This window comes from Myiozetetes cayanensis, unplaced genomic scaffold (assembly GCF_022539395.1).
Source record: "Myiozetetes cayanensis isolate MyiCay16 unplaced genomic scaffold, myiCay2020 scf7, whole genome shotgun sequence".
Classification (NCBI taxonomy): domain Eukaryota; kingdom Metazoa; phylum Chordata; class Aves; order Passeriformes; family Tyrannidae; genus Myiozetetes; species Myiozetetes cayanensis.
Window position 1 is genome coordinate 8,058,906 of NW_026087964.1, and position 24,135 is coordinate 8,083,040.

Sequence of the window (24,135 nt, forward strand, 5' to 3'; positions counted from 1 at the left end):
TTACAAGAGAAGAGCAGGTGTACAGTTGCAGAGGTAACAACACATAACGGGACTCACAGTTCCAAGCATAGTCTTAGAAACAAGAAAAATTATATCTGTATTCAGAAATAAAACTAAAATCAGTGACAGCAGGTCAGTTGGACATACTAAAACAACTTCACTTGTAATTTATTTGTAGTATTAATATGCTACACTGAGACGGTCTATCTCTTTTTTAAAAGTAGTGCATTCAGCTGTAACAATCTACTCTCTGAAAATCTCAAATCATTTGTTTCACATTATGGTCACTGCTTTGAAGACTGCACCGAAAGGCTCAGCTCCTAAAAACCACGTTTCTCCCTTTCTGCTGAAGACAGTCCACCAACCCACAACAGTGTGGGAGTAGAACGAGATCTGAAGCGGTCTGAATGCTTTCCTGTGACACGTGCAGACTGACAGGTGTGGTTGGATATAGCTGCTAGAAAATAAAGTACACTGAGCAATTACAAACTTGCTGTTTGTCTCGGGAAAACAGAATTGTGTAATCAGTAAATCTAACTGAGTTGTATTGATCGAGCCAGCCATGTTGCCTCTTCAGAAACCTGATGAAAATGCCAACACAGAGTTCATCAATAGGTGCTCTAGTGTTTATGGGGAGAGCTGAAAGGGGTCCCCAAACGTTCTATACTTTGGGGACGTACTTTGTCTGTAGGTATGCTGCAGAGTCTCACAGCTTGCCTGCTTTAAAAAGACTTCACACACAAAAAAAAGAAAGAAGTCCTATACAATTCTACCATCAATACCCTTTATGCACAGCCAAACACACAGCAGCTCAGGCACTAACACTGAGGATATGTCTAAGAAACTACAGGTTGAGAACACAGGCTAATTAGTTGGCAGGCGAGCAGCATTCTGCAAGCAATCCCTGATGCAGTCACACACAAAGCGTGACCCACCTCTAGGGTCTCTACCTTTCTCTGTCTCTTTTTCCACGAAAAATTGGCATGGTTGCCACGGGTTAGACAAATCTGTAGCATGCTTTGATGTCTTTGAAGGAACAACCTGAACTGAAAAGTGTAAACCAGCTTACCCACACAGCCATATTCTAAACAAAATTAGATGGAAGAGGTAAAAAAAATCCATCAATAAACAGCAAATTATGCAATGTATAGATCAAGAAAAAATCTGCAGAAGAGTCGATGGCTGTGGAGATGGGTAAATAGTCCATGTGCACACTATGTCTTTCTCTTTTACCAGTGAACTTGATACAAAAGGAGCTTGCAAACCTTTTGTTTAAAGGGAAGCCATAACTAATGGCATCTGCCACAGGAACTGCTCAGCATTCACTGAATTGCAAACCACAGCTCCAGACACCCTTAACTCCCACACAGTAGATCACCAGTGTCTCTCAGGTTCAAGTGGTCTCCAGTGTGCCACTAGACCTCAAAACAGGAGGGTTGTTAAGTGACAAGTCAGCCAAGTGACAAAGAACCAATATCAACATACATAATGCAACCAAAACAGGTGAACTTGGGTCATCTTGCTTACAACAGCACAGCCTTCCATCCCTGGAGAGTTCAGGATGCTCTCAGCCTAATAGGGCACTGATTCTTGTCTCACTCGAGCTCTGGGGGCATGACAGGAACAATCTTTTGTCCCATCAGAGGAAATGGGGGAAGGAAATGCTACAATCTTGAAAGGTCTAGTTCAGATACTTAAAAAAGTGAAAGGATGTCAAGGAAATTATAAATAAATGTTTAAAATGGGGACTGTGGCCAACTGGAGGATTGAACCAACACATTTTTGTAAAGTGAGCTGTGAGAAACGGGTGACTTCAAGACTCAGAGGATCTATTTCAAGGATTTATATTTCATGCTTCACAGCATTTTCCTTTCTCATGGTGTCTCTACCATATAAAACCAGATTGTATACATAAAGGGGCTGACAAAAACACCTTTTCTTATATGAAAAAGAGTCCCAAGCAGTTTTGAATTTAAGTTAAACAACTGGACATGTAAAATAAAAACACATTAATTAAACCACAACCTCTAACTGGAAGAACCATGAAACTGAATTCTGAATGTGTGTGGCACTCGGTCACCACAGAGGCCCAGCAGACCTCAGGAGGTCTCCATTCCAGCCTCCTGCTCATGCAGACCAGCGTGGGGGCTGACTGATGAGATTAGCAGAACAGCTAACTTGCGTTGAAAATACTTGCGAAAAGTTTTGGGGTGGGAAGGAGGAAGAGGCTCCCAAACACCCTGTGGGGAAGCCACAGTCAAGGCCAACACCCTTGACTGTAGCCTCATCCCCATGATGTGCCTGGCAACCTCTGTCCCAGCCCCATGCTGAACCCAGACATTGAGCATTGAAGCTGGAATAAATCACACAGACTTCTTTAAGCCAAGACTGTCAAAGGCAATAACAAGGTCTACTGTTTAAGACAAGTTTCAAGGTTAAAAAATTGCTTTTTAAAAATATTTGTAAATTCATTGTAAAATAAGTTACTAGCTCATATAATGTATTTTGAATAATGCAAAGAACTTCAACCAACCTTAGTCTGGCTCATCAACATCAGACAATACATGCTGTGGTGCAGAACCACATATCTACTTACTGATTCACATTAGTAATTTACCCAAAGGGAAAAAATTAAACCTTCTTTTTGCAGGTTGGTTACATTAACAGATCAGTAAAAAGCAGATAAATATGTTCAAGTCTTTCTGGGGCAAGGTATCTAGTCTATTTATAAATGGCATTTATGAATTACATAACCAAAACCAAAGCAATCTGACAGTATATTTCTTCTTGAGAAACATATTTCTATTACTGAATAAATATCATGTTCATAGAAAAACTGTTGCCCTTCCATAACAGGTAGCTTTAATGAGTCTATTTCCATAAAAATGCTTGATTTTCAGCTTCAAACCACTCCAGTGCCCTCCCTCAACTCCCTTGTTAGGCATCTTATTAAAAACAAGTATTATGAAAAATATTCACAATTTTATTCATTTCAGTCTTATTCCAGGACTATTCCTTGATAGTAGCCTTACTTGTTTACCATGGAATACTCTAGGGCATTCACTGCTGATAAACATGCATACACCCCACATCCCATTTCAAAGAACGTGGATTGATTTATGGATTGTGAAATGGTCTAATATCACTTACAAAATCTACTATTTTCTACTGCAGTGAAAAGCAAACACAGAGAGTCACCTTCACTATTATTTGCCACTTCCACAAGAGAATGGAAGTCTCATTTCTCAACTCCCTGACTTTCAAATTAGCCATTCACAGCTACACAGAAGCTAAACACACACCACCCTACACTCTCACCAAAAACTGCTGGATCCATACCAAGCTCCTAGAGCATGAGCAGAGCAGCCAGCCTCATCCAAGCCAGACAGAAGAAGACCAGGACTCACACCTTGGGTCTTCACTTCTCAGTCATTTAGGGGATATATCTTTCTCTTTGTGAGAGGAGCTCTTTCGAGTAAAACCTGCTGCTCTCCTTTTTTAGGGGAGAGGGAGAAGATCCTTCTCTGGAACTCTGTCTGGACTAAACCCATATTTAAACTCACTTACTGGGGAAAAAGGCCTGGGATAGCTACATCCATATCCCTCCTATGACTACAGAGCAGCTGTGTCACTTCTGCATGGTCTAAACCCAGACATCTTCCCTGTTTTTGTCATGTTTTCCATAACAGTAGCTTAAAGCCAGCTCCTACAATTGGCAGAATTTCAAACCCTTTCACACTACATTTGCCTGATTTTAAACAGCACTGAGCCATGAAGTGAAGATACAGCCCAAATTTCAAGTCCTTTCAGGAGTGTCTACAATGAACAGCTGACCAGGAATATAACAACATTATGACACTACTTAAATTCCTCAAGAAAAACATAAACCAGTGTTTTTTCTCAACCATTTCTACGCTCATTACATAGACTACCATATTTCAAGATTTAACGTCGTTCTGATTCACAAGCAATGCAGGAGGGACAGAGAAAAGCAATAGTTCTGCCAGGTCTGCTCTGGTCTGTCTGTGTTCTTTTCGGGACTGTGTTGTTCAGAGTGATGAACTGCCTGCCCACTGCTGCTGAAGATGTTGCTTCAGGAAAAACCACTGTGGTTTTAGTCCTTTTTATCTCAGCAGAGGTCACCCTGAAAGCTGCATTGAAGAAACAAAACAAAAGCACATATGATGTAATACGCTTGACTACTGAGAAGGAAAAGCCTCCCAAGCTTGAAACAAAGCCTCCAGCAACAGATTTCTGTGTGCCCTGTGGCACACACAGCCATCAACAATTTATTACTTTTAAAAAAGAGCTAAGGGAAGGCTTTGGATAAATTGCATTTTGCTACCAAACAGTGACTTCATTTGCTTGGGAAAAAAAAAAAAAGCTACTCTTCTCATTTATAAATTGAAATATGGAGAGGTTACTGTCCCACTCCTCTGTCAACAGACTAAATTTTGTGTATTCCATTTTACTCCCCACTTCCCAAATGCAATTGTGCAAATGCTTAACCTTATGCACTGAAGTCAAGAGCATTATCCATGTGCTTAGTGCCAAACATGAACAGTTCAAACTTCTCAGAAACCAACCTGAAATTAAGGCTTTTTTTCTTCAGATTTGATAAAACTCTGTCCAATGCTGAACTCTGCAGGGCGAGGGGACTGTTAAGGCTGTTCTAACCCATCTTGGAGACACAAAATGACCACAGCAGCAGAGCAGAGAAAGGAGCCCAGGATTTTAACTTTTTCTCATTTCAGACTGAGTCTTAGATTTCTTAGACCTATATGCCAATGGAGTAGTTTGTTAAGCTGATTCAGTCCTGATCCAGGAATCTGAATATGAATCTTACTCTAGATCTTTGCTGAAGCTGCTTGAACTAAACTCAACAAGGGGCATGAGAAACACAGAGTAACAAAAATGTACCACTGGTCCCTTAAGCCAAATTCTTACTGATTCTTACTGGACACTTGAAAAGCTGAAACCCTAATAAAGAAAAGACACGGATGCCATATAAGCAGTATACAGTTAATAACTTAACTCTCTTAAAAATTTGTTATTAGCCCAAATTTAGAATTGGAATGTATGAAAATACATACTGCAGTCTATGTGCACATGCTGCAAAAAGCTACCTGATACCAAAACAGGGCTGTCTGAAGCAACAAATAGCAATCATTTACAGAGAAGGTGATGAGAAGAAATGCTGCCCAGCATTTCTCGAACATGAGGCTCACAATCCATGGGATCATCTCCCTGGAGCTCCAAGGGCTTCACACTTCTTTTTCCATGGTTTTCTAACTCAAGCCTAGAGTAAGGATATGTCTTTTCTACACAGTAAAGCCTGGTCTGAAGAGGCAATGGGCAAGGGGTGCTAAGCAGAACCTTTTCATTGCCAGTGGTTATAAGACAGAACACAATTACACAGTGTAGCAATGTATCACAGCAACAATGGGCAGGCCATCTTGAAATATAGAAATTTATACTATAGATGACCTAAACATTCTTAAGCAAGCAAATATTATTCATAGCCCTTTCAAAAATACTGTTTTCCAATAGGAAGGCCAAAACTTTCAACCTTAGCGCTTCATTTTAGTACAAATACTAGTTAAAAAGTAACTGAATACCAGCAGCTCTTCTCCCCTTCTTTTACTGAAAAATCAACTCTGGAAAAACATGTGCAAGGAACACATAGAAAAATGTGGACAAATGGGCTATTCCTTGCAAAGATTTATAAATCAGTTAGAGATTGTTGTCACACCAGACTTAAAACAATGTTACCACACTTAAGAAGCTCAAGAATGTTTTCGTGTGAGCACAGAACTTTTCTACACATAATGCAGCTCTGCTAACAGCCACCAGCCCTCAAGTGGAAGCCCTTGGAGAGGTATTACCTGGAAAGCCATTTATCTTTTTCTTCAATTTGCAAGCAAACACCAACACAGAGAGCCATTAGAGAACAAGTGCTCTCTGGATGCTGAAAATCAATGGAGGAAAATTAAAAATCAACAAAGCTCTCACATACAGCCTCTTAAATGAAATGGCCTGTGATCCAGTCAATCCTAGTTAAGAGGAGAGTAAAATAAATTCTTAATCAAGGATGAGCTGTAGTGAAACGTCTTATCATATTTATATTGAATATCATACATATCCAGCTATAATTTGTGTCATTAGGATATAATCTGATAATAAAGATACTCATAGTGCATAGAACAATTAAGAAATTCTTTTCAGCACTCACAGTTCTAACGGCAGACCAAAGGTTTATGCTCCAAGAAGGATGATGACGAGTGAATGAAGTGACACAAGCAAACATAGCAGCAGTTTAGTACAATATTTTGCTAAATGCCCCTTCACTTACATTCTCAAGAGTAAATCCACCTAATTTACATATTTGGGTATTCAGCTCTTTACTGAACTCTTTAGCTCAGCTGAGCTAACAGCACTGAGAGGAATACACTGCCTGTGATGCTCTTCCATGTTGCTCAGAGCCACGGAGAAACCAAAAATAAAAAAAAAAAAAAAGTAAAAATATTTAAAAGATTTGTCTATGCTGTCTTACCTACTAATTACTGTCACCCATGAACCAGTCAAACCACTGCTCCTGAGAGCAGTGATCAAGTATTGATATAAAGATGTCAACAGAATGCAATGTCACCACTCTCTTACCTTGCAATGAACATGCAACAACAGGAGGTATGCTAACAAAACAGGAGATCCCTCAGCAAGGCAGTTATTAGACACCCTAATGTAGCAATTTCCCTGCGATGTAATAGGTACAGCACAAGTTTTGTCCTACATGTACTGAAATAATCTTACTGATTGAATTCATTTTCCGTATTATTTCTGATTGAGGAAAAAGGTCAATGTTTCTTTTGGTGATAATTCCCCACCATGGCAAGAAGAGAGAAGATGAAAGGATTTCCTTAAATCCTTCCTAATTTGCATTATAAACGTGACTTCTGTGAGGAAAGAAGAATTTCGAGGTGAAAAATAAACAGAAATGAGAGACCTCACACCCAAGGCACCTCTCCCCTTTTGCTTACACCCTGTTCAGAAAATAGCACTGGTACTTCTAAATTAACACAAAGGATGGTGGAGGAAACGAAGTGCATCAGTTTTGACTGAGAACAAGTCAAGTGTAAAGAAGATCAGGTCTCCAATTTATCTCTCCTTTTACTGCAATTGCTTCTAAGTGGATGTGCAAGAATACTGCACGGCACCATGGAAGGGACTGATTGGTTTTCAATAGGACGAGGTGGACATGTCCAAGCAACAAAGATGTTAATTACTCCAGAAGTTCAGAGCAGTCTGAGCCTTTGATACGGTCATGGATTTCCCTGTTAATTTCTGTGTCATAGTCCCAGCTGGGACTCTTTGAGTGAATAATTCATATTTAGGTGTTGTTGAACCAACCTCTGCTTCCAACCTTAGCCAGACAAATCTGGACAGAATATGGTTTCTCTTTCCCTGTACTTTCAGAGAAGAATCAGTACTTCAGGTTCTGCTGTGAAACTCCTTTGCTCTGCACCTTTTACTCAGCATAGTAGCTCCAACCAAAGCACGTAATCCCTCCACACATTTGACTGTTATCTCTTCTGTTGGGGCTGTTTTCATCACCAGCAAATGAAGTTCCTCATCTATGCCTAGCACTGGTGATGAAATTACTTGACCTTCTAGAAACATATGCACTTGAAAACCTTCTCATAGGCCTTTCATCTTTATCTTGTACAAGGACAGACTATTTTTCAAATTGTTTGCAAGCTGCTGAGCATAAAAAGCATTTCATGATTACCATCTCCTCCTCTTTTACTTAGTGTGAGGGTGCTAAAAATGTGAGCATCATTCAAGTGTTCTACCAGAATGTACAAACTTCAAACTGCCCAGAGTGTTACAACTAATAGGTTTATTATAATCATGAAGACAGATGGAACAGCATATCTAAACACAAACATAACAAATTTAGGACTACATACATCTGCAGAATTAACTGTTCAGGATATTTTTTGGGTAGTCACAGTGTTCCAGAAAATTATCAAAATGAAAATTGGCAATTTATTTTTCCACAATAAAGACAGGTTCCACTGGTGACTCAGGAAATCTTAGGTGACAAAGTCAGAAATTCTTAATAGGTAAGAGAATAGAAGGTAAAATACAAACTGTACTTTAACTTTTTGTTTTCACTTTTGAGGTTTAAATTTCAAGATGGTTGGGAGAGAGAGAGAGAGAACAGCTCAGGGCACCTTTCTTTATTGTAAAGCTTGAGAAAACTCATGAGAAATCACAGTAGATTTTCTCCGATTAAAAAAGGTAAAGGTAAAATGGCAGTTGTCAAAACCTTGACTATGTTGCTTGCTCTTCCCTAGTAAGGCTCATTTGATTGCAACTTGACTCATCAGATGTTGTTTTAACACCTCCTGGGGTGCACAGAGTTGATGTCTATGCTTCCCTGAAGACAAGAACATATTTTTCAAGGCTCTAGACTGCCAGCCACACTGCAGTGAAACATATGCTGTCCTGTTACTTCAGATAATAAATGGCTTCTCTTTCCTTCAGCGATTCAGCCACAGAAACAAATTATTTTGTCTCCTGAGACTTTTGAAATGAGTGAGGTCTCTGCAAACAGGCATCAACTGCATTGTGTTTACTGGGTAATATACTTCTAACACGGGGCTAGATTATTCCAACCAAGCTGTGGTAATTCAACTGGCTTTTGTAAGCAACAGCTGAGGTAATCAGTTGTGACTCCGCTATTCCCAACAGCAATCCTTATGGAAAGACTATAAATATTGCATACCCACCATTAGATGTGATGGACAAATATTGACAATATACTGTATTCTGAAATGTTCAGTGAGTAACCTCATTCCCAAAAGACAGCACCATTTACACAGACTTTTTAAGACTGAGTAACATATCTAAGATTACAAGGACATCTGGTGACATTCCTTTTGGAAATCTGGAGTACTAACATCAGTCACCAGCTCAACCCCATGTGGCACTACTACTCCTTGTACTGTTGTTCCCTTGGCATGGACAGCATTTCATCTGAATTACGGGTTCTTCACATAGCACTAGTCTCACAGCAATCACCACACTCACTGTATTTGGAAGCCACCCATCACCACAGTGCACTCAACCCCCTCATCCAGATCACTACTATCTTCATCAATGATCTGGATGAGGGGACCATAAAATACCACGTTGGAAAGGACCTCAAGAATCATCTGCTCCAACCATTCTTAGCAAAACAGTGCACTTTCAGTAAGCTGGCAGACAACACCAAGTTGGGCAGGAGTGTTGGTCTGCTGGAGGGCAGGAAGCACCTAGAGATGGATCTGGACAGGCTGGATCAATGGGATGAGGTTCAACAAGATGAAAGTGCCAGGTCCTGCCCTTGTGACCCCTGCATGAGGGCCTTGTGTCCCTGGCACTTAGGGACATGATCTAGTGGTGGCATTTGCACTATTAGGCTTACAGCTGGACTTGATAATCCAACATAAATTACACTGTGATTTTGTGGTACTCCTGTATGAACTGGGGATTCATATCCTGAAGCTCTAGAAAGGGAAGAAGTGAGTTTACAAAGAGATTTGGACAAAATAATGCCAGTACATTTCTTTCTCCAAAGGAAAGAAATAACACATTACGAACAGCAGAGCACCAGATTGAAGTGATTCTTGACCAAAATTCCACCTGATATGCAATTTTTCATCTAATGTACAACTCCCTCAGCTTCCAGTGCTGCAGTCACTACCAGTGCCAGTGCAAGGCTGCCCAGCAATGCAGGGTGAGTTTAATGCTGCTGCTGCTCCTGGGGTGAGGGTGCCAGGAAAAGCCCCCTCCAGGCTGATCTGCAACTGGAAGGGTGGGAGGAGAAAAAGAGGAATGGAGTGAAAAGAAGGTGGAAAGGAAGGCTGGAGGAAGAGACACTACTGAAACACATTTTTGGAGCTTTCAAACAAGCAAAGTGGGGAGAGACATGCCATTTCTAGCAGCCCACTGCTCCCATAAACTAACTACAGCCACAAGGAGTAAAAGAAAACCAGGTCACAGTGATGTCAGACCTCCCCAGGTTATTATTGCAGTTCTCTCTATCTGGAAAATCAATACTCAAAACACAGGAAAGGTCAGATTGCAGCACTGCACACTGCTAAACAACAGCCCTAGACGAAAGGTCATCAAGCTGGGGTACCTCTGATTACCATATAATATACTACAACAGAGCTGAGCAAGCCTAAATTGGAGGTTTCCTCCTGGTTTTTATGGTTCCTTAAGAAATGAAAATAAGCTGGAAACTCAAACTCTTCAGGGGAAAAGTCCAATAGCATCTTACTGTGCAACCATCAACATGTATTTAACTGAATTAAAAAGTAAACTGAAAATTTATTGTTCATCCTTATGTTATTCTTCATTTTTCTAAGATCTGTTGAAATGGCTACAGCCTTGAGAATAGACCTTTTGTGGAGATCTCTGGTAAAAGCTACAGTAGATGTCACTGCCAGTTTACAACACAGTGTTCTTTGGGGATAATTTTGTTAGCTGAAGTTTCTAAACTGATCTGCAGAGAAGAAAGAAAGGGGGACTTTAGCATTCTGCCACTGCATCACTTGCTGATTTTAAATAAAATTATTTGCTAACATGAATATTTAGAGATTTAGCCTTTCTCTGTTTTTTTTTTTGTTTTTTTTTTTTTTCTGGGTGATATTTAGCTTACATTTCTGAACATGGCTTATATGCCATGGGAGGAGACAGAGTAGTGTTAAGGAACAGCAAAGTGTCCAACCTCAGCCACTGAGAAGCTGCAGTTGTTTCTTCAGTTAAAGAGAGCAGGCGAAAGAGGACCAAAAAGCACCACAAACAAAACCCAGTGTGCTATCTAAATGTTCAAAAGAGATAAATAACTGACAATTACCTAAATCACGGACCACTGAACACAAGAAAATAGAAAAACACAGCACTGTCACCTGTAGACTCTGAGCACCAGTCTAATGAATTTGCCTCTTAATACCTTAATTAAAAAAAAAAAAATTGAGAAATACGTAAGTAGAATAGAATACCTTATAACTTAGAGGTAAACTCACAGTTATAAATATTATGTAAGTCAAAAATTTACCAGCTATCAGAGTAAAAAATGTATAAGATCCTGGCACTTTACAAGGTATTAAAATGTCAGGGCACTTTCAGAAAAAATAAATTTTGGTCAGAAAATGCTGAAGTGGCAAATGCAATGTTTTCAATGTGCACTTTAATTTCGAAATGTTTCTGAAGCCAAATACTAATTTTAATTAGGAGTATTTCTTATTTTTATAAGCAAACCTTGACATTCTTTTAAAATGCTACATTTATGAGGATCACAGTTTAAGTAAAATATTTCACTTAATCTCATTAGTTATCCTGGCTCCATCAAATCATTTCCAACCTTTTTATTTTTATTTTTCAGAATTTTTCAGAGTACTGATAAAAATTTCTGATCTTAATACAGCCATGCTTTACGTGGTAACTGGTTTAAAGTAGGTAAGTGTTAATAAAAAGTGAATTCTATGAATTGTGCAGAAACACAGGGCCAGTGTTTTCCAACCAAATATCTAAAATTCAACTCCCTTTTTCATTTCTGAGTATAACTTTAAAGATGTCGTTCAAATTGCCTCTAACACTTCATAAAAGCTTTAAATTTTTCATTATTTTCAAAGATAAGCTTTCCACAAAGTTAAGAAATTTGGCTCAGAAGTCACATCTTTAGTCTTAGTAGAGATATTGATGAATATTTTATCAAATTCTGTGTATTAACCTATTTAATCTTCCAAATCAATGACACAAAAAGTGTAAAAATCTACTTAGTCTTTGCTTAAACCTAATTATGATCTTATCATTCAAAATACTTCCTAAATTTCAGTCCTTCATTCTGGAAATATTAGCTGTTCTGGCTTTTTATGTTTTGTTGTTGTTTATTTTTTTCCAAAATACACTTTCATATATTTGACTACTGATATTTACAGTATCGACAGACCTTCCACTAGCCCGAAACAGTAATAATGTATTATTTAATTAATCTATTCTTTTGTTGAGAGACAAAAGACTGCTTTTGTGCTTCAAGCCGAGACATTGACTTATATGTGTGGCATATTATTAAATTTCTCTCATTTCTTTCCCATGCAAGTAATTTATATCTTTCTGTTTCCAAATCTGTAAAAGGGAAATCTTATAACGTCCCCAGAATTCCCAAAGCTATTAACAGGAGACACCAAATCAGCTACATGCATATAAAATTTTGAGATCTTATGGCAGAGTACAACCCACAAGTGGTTTTAATATGGTCTTACAATATACCCACAATACTGGAACAGATCACTAGTACCTCCTGAATGGCATTTTAGTCCAGAAAGGACAGTTTTACAGACTTTGTCACCTTAAGTCAAGTGAAAAGTTACAGCTGGACCTTGCGATAATATGAGATGTGAGAGTTTCTGAGGAGCCTTTGGGCTTTGCAATCCCAAAGCCCAGCAGAAACCCGGTATGCCTGAGCTCTCCAGAGCAAATACGTAAAAAAGAGAGGCCCAGATCTGCTGTTCCTGTGCTGCAGGACCTTGAAGAGAAGAGAAGCAATCCTAAAATCTTCAGTTGCAGCAGGTAAGACAATTGTCTTTCCTGGAGCCCACAGAAAGAACCAAGTGTGAGATATTATTATTCTCATGGGCAGACTGGAACTTTTAGCCAAACCCCACTGGTTTATGCCTGCTTGCACTGCATCCCAAACAAATTGTAAAAGCACTTTAAGTGATGCAATATGTAAAAAAATCAGTTCCTAGGCATAGCTGAATTAAAGAAACAGGACATATATTAAGACTAAAAAACTACTCCAGTGCATTTAATATCTTAAATTGACATGAGAAGTTTGCTTATTCCCACAGATCCCAGGTTGATTCCTGTAGTCATAGTTACACTGAAAGCACAGCTTTTTATCCACCTAGCAGTTGTCCAGTTTTGGCACCAAGCTTTACAAAATAAACGCTCCACAATCCCTCAGTGCTACCTGACGCACTTCCACCATCAGACCTTTCCAGTAGACCTCCTTGCACAGACTTAGTGTCTTCTAGAAAAGAAGGAGAGCATTTTAAAGTCAAATCTGAAAGCCATTTCAATGGCCAGACTGCTAATATTCTTTAGAGGACTGAGAATAAGTTTTTAAATATGTAGAGCCAGCAATTGCAGCAAAAAATAATCCTGTTCCACTTGGGACAAGGAGCTTACTTTCTTCATTTAAGTGAGAATAGAAGTACTACCATCATATTCAAATTATTATCTATGTCCTGAACCAGCCACAACTGTTAAATGCTAAACAATCTTGATGAACATATGAACACATTTATAACAATTATTTTCGGCATGCTGCAAATCTTAAAATGCTGTTCAGCACTGCAGAGATCTGACAGAAAAAATGTGCATTCCTCTTGAAACGGGTTCATAAAAACACTTAGCACCTATTTAGGGATCATAGGTATGTAGGATCATATACAGACTTCAGTATTGCCATCTTAAGTTTCTAAACTAGGACACTAAACCAGACTAATTCTGTACCTTTTGCAAAACCTTACCTTGTAAGGTAGGCTGTCAAATCATGTCTTGTCACAGTGCTTTTGCACAAGGCAAATGATATTACAAGGTGTGAGGCAATGGGAAGTCAGGCTTCAGGGAGCCTCAGGATTGTGCAAGGTCATGGAAACTGAAGTCAGGTCTCCTGGCTAACAGCTCCCTGATTGACTCATCCTACCACCACTGTTGAAAAGATTCATTCTATGAATGTGTTAGAGACATGACAGCAGATTTATTATTATCCCAAGAATATTGTGATTTTTTAATAGTTACACAGACAATTAGCTACATTCTTCTAAAAAATACTTTGCTTCAGTCATTACAAATTAAATAAAAAATTTTAATTTGGTCCAGAATCTACTTGTGAGGTATAGGAAGAAGTAATGCTCAGAAACTGAAGAAAGAAAAGCAGAAAGATAGTGTTGAAAAGAGATCAGGAGATGGAAGGACAGAAAGAGGTGATGAAAGGTTACGAAAAATCATGATAAAAAGGTTAAGAAGAGAAATAGTAGTTAGACACAAACCAAAACAAGCTGGCAGAAGATCCCTTCCCAAAACCAAACCAACAATATTAGGAAGAATCCACCATTCCACTGATAGCAATCTTCTGCTATGAAGCGATGACAGCAACCTAGTGCATTACTCCCACAGATGGAAAAAATCTGTCTCTAGAACAAGCCCCAGAGAGGCCACCATCAAGTAGCTTCAGAGGTCAACTTAGCTGAATGTAAGAGATTCCGGTTTCCAGGAGAAAGAATCTTTCTCTGCCTGACAGAAACACATACTGTGTAAAAAAAAAAAAAGAAAAAAAGAAAAAAAGAAAAAAAAAAAGCTGTTATATCTTTTCATGAATTTTTACTGTGTTCAAATACATGGGTGCAAGCTGCATTAGAAGGGTACAATTAAAATATATTTGCCACACAGGTCCTGGTTTTTCAGTAGAGGTTTGCTGCTGTGGCAGAGGGCCTTGGCTACTGAGAATCAAGGCTCGTTTCAGAATTAGAAACAGGTAAGCAGAGTTATATTCATCCCTTCTAGTAAATGCCACAAAGAGAGTGAAATAAACAAAATAAATGGAATACTGGACTTTCACATTAGTTTAGAAGTCCTGTATAAATGCTTGTGCCATGACAGCCAGATTGCAGCAGCTGACTGGTTTAAGCACCAGTTTTACTCCTGGCAGGGCAGGGGGCAGGAGCCCTGGGGATCCTCAGTGGGGCGAGCACGCTGCCAGCCCTGCAAAATGGCCATGGCAACAATTAAAACCCTGCTCATTTCCACTGTCATTCCATGACAGCTCTGGGGAAAAAAATCCTGCTGCATGTCTGCTGCTGAGAGAGCCAGAGGAGGTTGTGTGGTCAGCACTAGTGAAGGGAAGTCGAACTGCTACAGTGAAGAGAAGGAGCATTTGACACATCAGTAGATTGGAAAATGCCAGCATAGCATGAAGCGTGGAAGCTGTGACTCATGCTGCCATTCCATCACTGGGGAAATGAGAAGGAAACACACAGGTCTCCAGGAGATGCAGAAGATCCATCAGCCAGCATGATGAATATGTTTCAAACACACTATGCCATTATTTTCGGACTGTCTGGGAATGCCTACTGTATACTGTCCTTGCAGACCTCCTGAATGGTATTACTGATCTTTCTTCAAATACCGTTTAGGAGTTTTCACATAAACTCCTTTTGTTCTTGCGGTTAGACTGAGTCAAGATGAAGGAGTTCCCAGTTTCCTCCCTTCTGCAACACAGAACCTTGATAGAGCCTCTAGGTATGTTGTGACGTTCAGTAAACAATTAGACAAAAGTAATCTCAATACACAGGATAATTGCAATTAATATAAACAGTCTACATTAATCACAGAATGTCGCGGTCGAGGCGGGAAGGCGACATGGGTTTCAGGATACCAGTAGCTCTTTTATTGCAACAGTACAGCTACCTTTATACAGTTCTGGGGTGACACATGTACACACAGCATTGGTTTACCACTTCATAACAACTTATGATTGGACATACAGCCACATGTCCTAACACAACAGGCTAACATTCCTCACAGGAAACCCACTCTGTGTTACAGTCCCCACTGTCCGTGGTTAACCCTCTGCCAGGTGTAAGAAGTTCCATCTTCAGTATCTCAGTTTACTGACAGCCCAGAACCAGCTGGGCTCCCCAACAATAGAAAACCCTCATTTTGCATATGCCAGTTCAGCAGAAACGTGACTCTGTTCTATAGTCTTACCTGTACCCATTTCATCCAAGCATACTGGGCATCCAATTAATACTTACTGAGTACCATAAGATGCTTGTTACTAATCCTTTACCACTTCCTCTTTACAACGAGCTTTTCTCTCGTTTCTCCTCATTCCTTTTGCAAAGATTCAGCTTTGCTCATGCAACCACATCTTCCGTTCTGGTTTTATGTGTGACAGAATTCTTGCAGATTCAGTGACTTTCTATTCACTCTTCACATGGACACCTTCTCACTTGGACACTGTTCCATGTATTATGATTTGCCTCTTTCTCATATTTAATTCTGCAAGTTCCACATTGCAGGTTGGATAATATTTTCATGAGAATGTATAGCCTTAAAAAAAAGGTGTGCATGACCCTCATAAATACCGATCAGAAGGCTGTTGTAGCTCTTGCTAGAACACTGAGAAATTTTCTGCCATGCTGGAGGAAAGCCTTGTTCAGGTCTTGCTCAGGTCTGGAGACCTAGCACAGACAGTTCTGGTTGATTAGTTGAGTTTGGTTTTCCCCTTAGTTGATATCTTAAGCAGAGAAGGATTTCAGGAGTACTTTCAGGTCAGTGAGCACGTGGACGGGCTGGACAAGGGAAACACACAACTTACCTAATGTCCTGCACAGCAAATCCACACACCCTCCAATTTTCTCTGGCATATGACTCAGATTTAAAATTGGGCATAAGATTTTAAATTTTAAAATAATGCACTTTGAAATGACAGTCTGGTCCAAATTTTGCAAAATTACCCTTATTTTCAGACATAGCAAATTAAAATCCCAGAGCTTTATACCCCTCTAGTGTAGAATATTGAGCATTCCCACTTAAGATTTCTCTGACCACCCAGTCCCTCAGCAGCACACTGAGGGCAGCTTCAGACATGCTTTCTGCTATGTGCTCTTGATTGACTATTCCTATTTCTCCAAGCAATGACCCCTGCTCATCATAATAGGAAATAAAACCTTGCTGAAAATACGATGCTTGGATTCCTTCTCTTCCCAGAATTACTGGGAGGGAAATGGATGTCTCTCAAGTGCAGAATCATAGGCACAGTGGTCTCTTAACACTTGCTCAGAGGTCTTTTCCATTTTCACATAAATCTTTTTTATGTTGTACTCCCACCAACTAGTAATTTTATTTTTGGCTTCACTACAGTAAACTTAATTTAACATTATGGCTTTTTGGTAGTTGTTGGTCTGCTTTTATGACTAATGAGTTTTAGACAGGAAATTCATAAAAACAGAACAAAAACATCTATAATAAGCATGCAGTAAAGACCTTAGAGTAATTGTATGCCTGAGCACAAAAGAATGCAAAAGTTGCACATTAGGCTACAAAATCACCATGGAAGGACAATCACAAAAACTTTAATTGAGATCTCCAAGCATCAAATGAATGACAGGATAGAACAATAACACAGAATGTCTGTTCAAGTGTGGAGCCGTTTAGCCCACACACCCTCTACCTTGAGCAGTTACTCTACATACTGTGGCAAACCCACATGCTCCTCATGGCTGTCACTTGTACTGTTAGTCAGGTTTGTTGGCTTGGTGGTTTTTTGTGGGTTGTTTTCTTTCTTTTTTTTAATGAAGTGCAGCTTTTAATCACAGTGTACTTCAGGTGCTGGACTATAGAATATTTCTAGGCTCAAAGAGAGAAGAATTGACACAAAAAGTTTTAGAGGTAGCTTCAGACTGCATGGTGCAATAGTTTAGCAGACATCATGCAAAAAAGTATTCAAAGACAAAGATGTATCTGATCAATGAAAGCTGGGGATTCCTTTCTAGCTCTGCATATACAAGAACAGGATGGAGAAATGCTTTGAAAATGTTTATATAACATTTTCATGGAAACCAAACCTTTCTCTGTCACACTATGTAGAAAAATACATTCATAGTCTACCGGTTAAGAGGGAGGGTATACTCAAATAGAACAGTAACACTGCTACTACCTTTGACTTATTGGAAGGGTTACAATACGAAAATTACATAGGAGTTACACATTTTTTATGCAGCTCCCTTTACATGCAAAGGGTGAAAAAGCCCTGGTCTCTCAACCATAGTAGAAATCAGTCCAACTGGAAAGTTGTGATTCCTAGCCTCCATTTATCCAGTAAACAGCTCAAATACTTCTCTAATAGCCAGATTCCTAGTGATTGTTCCATTCATGGTTTTAATTTTCAACTGTTCCACTCTCTGTTTCTCAAAGCTTTACCCTACTTTTTTCACGTATTCATACTCATACCCCATCAAACAGCATCCATCAAATCCTACCCCTGCATGTCATGGTTTTGGTGGTGCTGGATGAACCTCTGCTGGGGACAGTGACTCCAGTTAGCAGCTCAGTGAAAGCTCTGACTGTTTTAACCTACTGAGTTCCACTTGCATTTCTATCAAGCTTCCTGGCTGTGAACCAGGCAACTGCTCATCAGCTGTGTGTGAATAAAATCTGGTATTTCTGCCCAAGACTGCCTCTCACAGCAATCTACCTACTAGCAAAGCACGGGTGGGCAAAAAAAAGAAATTGATTCCTGGGCATACTTCTGGTAGTATTTGGAAATTCTGAAGACAAACTGAACAGGCCTATACAGAATTCTCAAGCAAAATGATGCAGTCAGATCACATTAGTGCTCTGGTGGTGCATCACAAGAATAAAACTGAATGGTGACACTGCTTATAAGGAAAGAACACATCATGGTAGAGAACACAACACACATATTCTGTAATTTCACAGGGAAACCTTCCTGAAGTAACTACTCACCTTCTCAAAAGGAATATTCCTTAGTTCACTGTTAATAAAAGTGCGAGATAATTCTGCTCTCTATGTTGGCAGATGTTCTGGAATGGTCTCTAAAGAAACCGATACTTCAGTAGAATTATTCTTTACAAGTAAATGTAGTCATACTGCATTTTGACAACTTCCACTACCAATTGTTCTGCTCTAAAAGACAAACGTCAAAATGATGTAGGACTGCATTTACCTGTAAGTGCTTACAAACATTGCTCAAGCCAGTTGCATCTCGGGAAATGCTTTTATAGCTGTGGCAAATACTGTTCTGTGATATGTAATTCATACTATTTTAAATTATCAGGAGTTAAAATACTGTGTAAGATAGCCTATATCCTTAATACTATCTCAAGTGCTCTGCATTGTTTGTCAAACACCTAAGCATGTTTGTCATCTTGCCTTTTAGTTTGGAAAAACATGCAGCCATTGGTTATTGTGACAGCTTGGAAATGCAAGTGTTCAAACCATTTAACTAATAAGTTGGTGTAGGCAAAATCAACATTTATTTTACCTTAATATGAGGAGCCTGAATATAAACTGCTCAGCTACCTGTTTCCCAAAGGCATTTAAGTGGAAGGATGGATGCACCAGTTGCACTAGCATGAATTAAAATGAAAATACACACTGATTGTGAGGGAAAAAAAATCAGTATGCTCATTCAACTTCTCCCCAGCAACATTATATAAACAGAATTAAGGCAAATATGTAATTTCTACATCCACATCCAACAGCATATATGCCCTAAAAAAAAAAAATGAAATATTTTGTTCATACTTTATTCTAGTGAAATTGAATTCTGCTAACTTTTTTTTTTTTTTTTTTTTTTTGGAAGAAGGAATTTACTTTGTTTCTCTGACTCCAGACTGACACTAGGGAAGCCATTATCCCATACTCCACAAACCATGTGCATCACTTCCAAATCACAATTACAGTATTGTTTTGGAAAACAGAGAATATAAATCAAATTATTTCCCCCACATGGTACATTATGGGATTCCTGCACCATTCTATGGTACTGGCATACAGTAATTACTGAAAAGGGGATAATTACATAAAATGGGTTATCTAAAGTGCAGGAACATCCCTTATCACTGCACAGCACTTCAAGGCCTGCACAAGGTAAGGCTATTTTACTTCACACATCAATGAAAAAGTGCTTCAAAAGGAGAAGTCAGCATCAGACAGCTTACATAGAAGAACTCACCTTCATTACTCTATGTCTTTCCAAAACCATATCAGAATAAAAGCTTCAGTATCTTTAGCTGCAGGTTTATATTACACTAAAACCAGAGAGAATGCAGAGCATACATTAATGCGTCCTCAGGAAGTGTGAACTCCTAATTACAGTGTTACTTTGCCTAATACTCCGTTGTTTCATAGCATTTAGGGGGATTCTCCATGGTCATCTGCAGGTAGGTGAAAATGTTTTCTACTTGTGCAGCTGACTGACTGCAATCCAGCTCTGAATCACAAATAATAAAGCCACAGCTCACAAGTCCATCCCATGATTTCACCAGAAAGGCCCATTCAGAGCAATACACAAAGCCCTCTACAGCTCTATCCTCAGAGATCTGTCATCATTTCTTGTCAAAACTGGGGTTTATAGCTTGAGTCCTGTGGTAACCGCAGCAACAAAATTTCTTCATCAGAGTTCTGCTGCTTTCAGCCAGAAAAAGGTACAGACTGAATGAATTTACCTCAACTGTCAAAAGATTGTGTAGCCATGACTTTGATACAACTCCTTCCTGATTCTTCCTTTAGACCTATGAACAGTACTCATAACAGCTTTTTCATAGAAGGGTAAGAGAAAAAAGGAATGGGCCACTTTTTGCATGGATTTAGTGGGTTTTATAAATTATTTCCATACTTCCTCCAGCTACTTCACAGCCCCCACCATTCCTATATTTTACCTTATAATTTTGGGAGTTTTTTCCTTTCATACAATTCCTGTTCCATACTGCACTATGTGAAAAGGATGCTGTAGTACTTTTTGCATCTGCTCATGTACTTCTTCATCAACAGCATTATAATTCTGTTGAATTTCAACTTCTTAAACAGTGGGGTAGGAAAGATAATGAGGATCTCCTTTTTTTCTTTTCAATACATCTTAAGAAAAAGCAAACTAGAGTAATTGATGGGGACTGAAAACTTCCAATACACTTTCACATTTGCTGTATAAAGTTCACTTCTTAAGTCCACTGCTCTGTACGGTATAACTGCAGCTCACAGAGTGGAGGCAAATTGACTGACATGTAGGTAACTCCAGGAGCTGTTATACCGGCAGATAGGAACTGAAGAAATAATGTCAATCCAAGACCTACCCTGGAGTCATCTAGCAGATACTGAATTTAATTGCACTCCCAAACAAATAAACAAAAAATGTCCCATCTTATGCTGGTTTAGCAAGGATGGAGTTAATTTCCTCACTGGCAAGTGCTCCAGCCACACCACCCAAGTCAAAGAAGGCAAAAGTGAGGACTGGGAGAACGAAGAACTTCCCAAGGAAGGAGAAGATCAGGTTTGAGACCATCTAAGGAACCTGAAGGTACACAAGTCCATGGGACCTGATAAGATGCATCTGCAGGTCCTGAGGGAACTGACAGATGAAGTGAGCAAGTGGCAGTGTGGAACTCAGTTGCCATGACCCATCTCTTGTATGTCTTTGTAGGAAGCCACAGTTAGACTCTGTTCAGACCCAAAATAGTTACAAAGACACTTGCAGGAACTTCACAAGATAATTCAACCTTATTCTCATAAGTACAAAGAACTATGATTTTAACAGTAGTAACTGCCTGGAGGTACCTGCATTTCTCCTCTGATTTAGAGGAGGAGAGCTTGACCAGATACCTATATTGCACAGAGCTAAAATCAGGTGTGGTTAATGCTCTGATGACCTTGAGGTGGAAATGATGAGCATTAAATGGGCAGTATCAGTTCTTCCTCAGATGAGGACTACAATGGGTAAATGGAATGAAATCATAGAACAATGTTTAATATGCAAAGTATTAAAAAATCCCATCAATGTCTTATCTTTGCTTCCATGCATATTCCCAGTCCCTAAATGCTAAGTGGGATTACTTATGCTTTAAATTTAAAGTGCATGCTCAGTTCCAGTATGCACAGTCAGCAACCCAATTCCTCTTTTCAGCACATTTCAAAAGATGTGAACTGTTGAAGAAAACCCACACCAAAATGATCTGAAGGCTGGTAACATCAGGAATGAGTGAAAACCTAAGACTTCTACACAGTTTAGAAAAGGGAGTCAGAACTCTGAATAGTCTATTCCACCCCAGTGCAACTGTGCTGAAATGAACAGACAGGGATGTTCTTCCAACATTCTAAATAACTTTAGTGAGGTCAGCTGGTAGTCTTTGTGTCCTAATTAACTGCCTAGTACCTATATTTCCCATTACAATTGACAAAGCTCTTACAGCATAACGACTTCCCTCTTACCTTTCTTGTGTGACTGCAACGCCTCCAAGACCAGCCTGAAGCTGTTGGCTAAAGCAGTAACTCCAGTGTTTTCATCATTTTTGTACCATGTATGCATGAATGTATGTACATTTGCATGTATAAATATATCTCCCTCTGGCATAATTTACAGGCCCTAGAAATCCTCTCTGCCCTGCTGTTTTTGTTGTTTGTATGTTACTGAACAACACCTTTGTAGAAGAAAATCTCAGAATAAAAATAGCATATCTAATGAATCAAAGGGACTTTCTGTCAGATGGATTTCAATATGATATTAGTTTACTAAGCAGGGTTTGTATTACTAGGAACTTCAACTTGTGAAACTGAGTAGAATACAGATTTTTCTAAGATAGGGTTAAACATGAGTTTTATTGTAAACACTGGTGTGTCCTTCAGGCTTGAAGTTTAGCAATGATCTTACTGCTGTTTGTTTTGTCAGACAACTGGCACAACCACACTGTCACTGATCCCGTGTTCTTGGGCAGGCTTTGATATCGTAGCTACTTGAGCTAGTAAAAATCCTCCACAGGGCTCTCATCCAGCTCATCCTTTTAGTCTTTATTCAAGAAACTGAGATGAGTAAAGATTTTGGTTTTATTCTTTTGAACTTGAAACCATCAGTAGATTGTATGTCTAAGATATAGTCTGAAGAAACTTTGTGCTTGGTGGTAGTTCTGCTTCAAGAAACAAACAAAAAAAAATTCCAGCTTTTTAGTAGATTAAAAATATATCACTGAGCTCAGACACAGCATAGTTTGGGTACAAAAACTCCAGTGATGATTTCAAGAGAAATAAAATATGTACTTAATCATTCAGGCAGTCTCACTGAGTTCCACTGATTTTGATTAAGCAAAACAGACAGACAAACACAACTAACATTGTCCTTCCAAGCAGTGGCCACTGCCAGAAATCAGTGCTTCTGTATTACACTGGAGTTAATAGGCCCTTATCAAGAGAAAATCCTTATTTCATGGAAGACCTACTGTGCTTGTGTTATTCACGTTATATTTCACAATTCTTGCTGTTTAAATCAGGGGCATTTTGCCAACATAGAAGGGTTGTTATTGTGGGTTTTTTTTCCTCATAATCACACTTCCTGTTGCTTCTAATATAACATCCATTGTAAATACACTCAATGGGTCAATTTTACTCTCACTTATAAAGTCCACTCAATCTTCCATGAAAAGCTGTTTGGTTTGGTAATGATGCAGGAACACTTTTGAAGAAAGAGATTCAGGGAGAGGGTTTTGGTTTTGGTTTTTTTAATTAAGGTTTTACATAAGATAAACAAGATTCTCAATGACAGCCTGCCCAATCCCTATATTTTATGTTAAGGAACATGCAAAGAACCTTGTGCATAAAGGATGAAGAGGCTGAGTGTTAGTCCCAGAATCTGCTGGGATGTGTGAAAACTCACAGAATTTCCTTTATCATTTCCATGGAAAACTCCACAAAAGCTTGACTATCAGGAGTCAATGCCCTCAAAAGTTTTCAGTGATCATCAAGGCACTTTTTTCTTTCTATATTATTCAGGTAAAATAAATATCCCCCTTCCATATGTCACAAATGCACCTAAGGTGATCTGCAAGGTGAAAACCACTCACCTAAATTTTGAAACCTGTAAAACACACTTTACACAGTTGCAGAATCTCATCTGCACTACAAAAAGTCATTTTTTTGCCACATACCTTTTTTTTGTTGGTGGGACAAATGTAGAAATTGTCAATAACAGTGGCAATCCCAGGCTGTAGATTCAACTTTGTGTATAATGTCCCAAAATCTGAAGACCTGAAAGAAATCAAACATCTGTAAGTGCTCTCTTCTAAAGGGTTCAGCATCGAAACTCTGCAAAACAAGAGACTTACTTTGCGGCACTAACTATGCATTTTCAATGTTTCTAAGCCATCCCTTTGTCTTTTTCAGTGCTCATTAGCTACTTAAAGAAATCTACCACTGTTAAGTATATTATTCTAGGTTTGAAAAAAACATGGCTAGTTCTGTCTGTATTTTGCAGTTCTGTGCAGTGCAAGGGTTCCTTTTTTTCTGTGC

General features: G+C 39.0%; 1 protein-coding gene across 6 annotated transcripts in view; it reads right to left on the reverse strand.

Annotated features, from left to right (window-relative positions):
* SORCS2 (sortilin related VPS10 domain containing receptor 2) overlaps positions 1-24,135 on the reverse strand; it is a 545,954-nt gene that overhangs the window by 214,582 nt on the left and 307,237 nt on the right. For all 6 annotated transcript variants that reach the window (XM_050337677.1, XM_050337682.1, XM_050337681.1 and 3 more), the window contains exon 3: positions 23,775-23,874. In XM_050337677.1, coding sequence (XP_050193634.1) covers positions 23,775-23,874 — 100 coding nt within the window. The remainder of the gene's footprint in view (positions 1-23,774; positions 23,875-24,135) is intronic.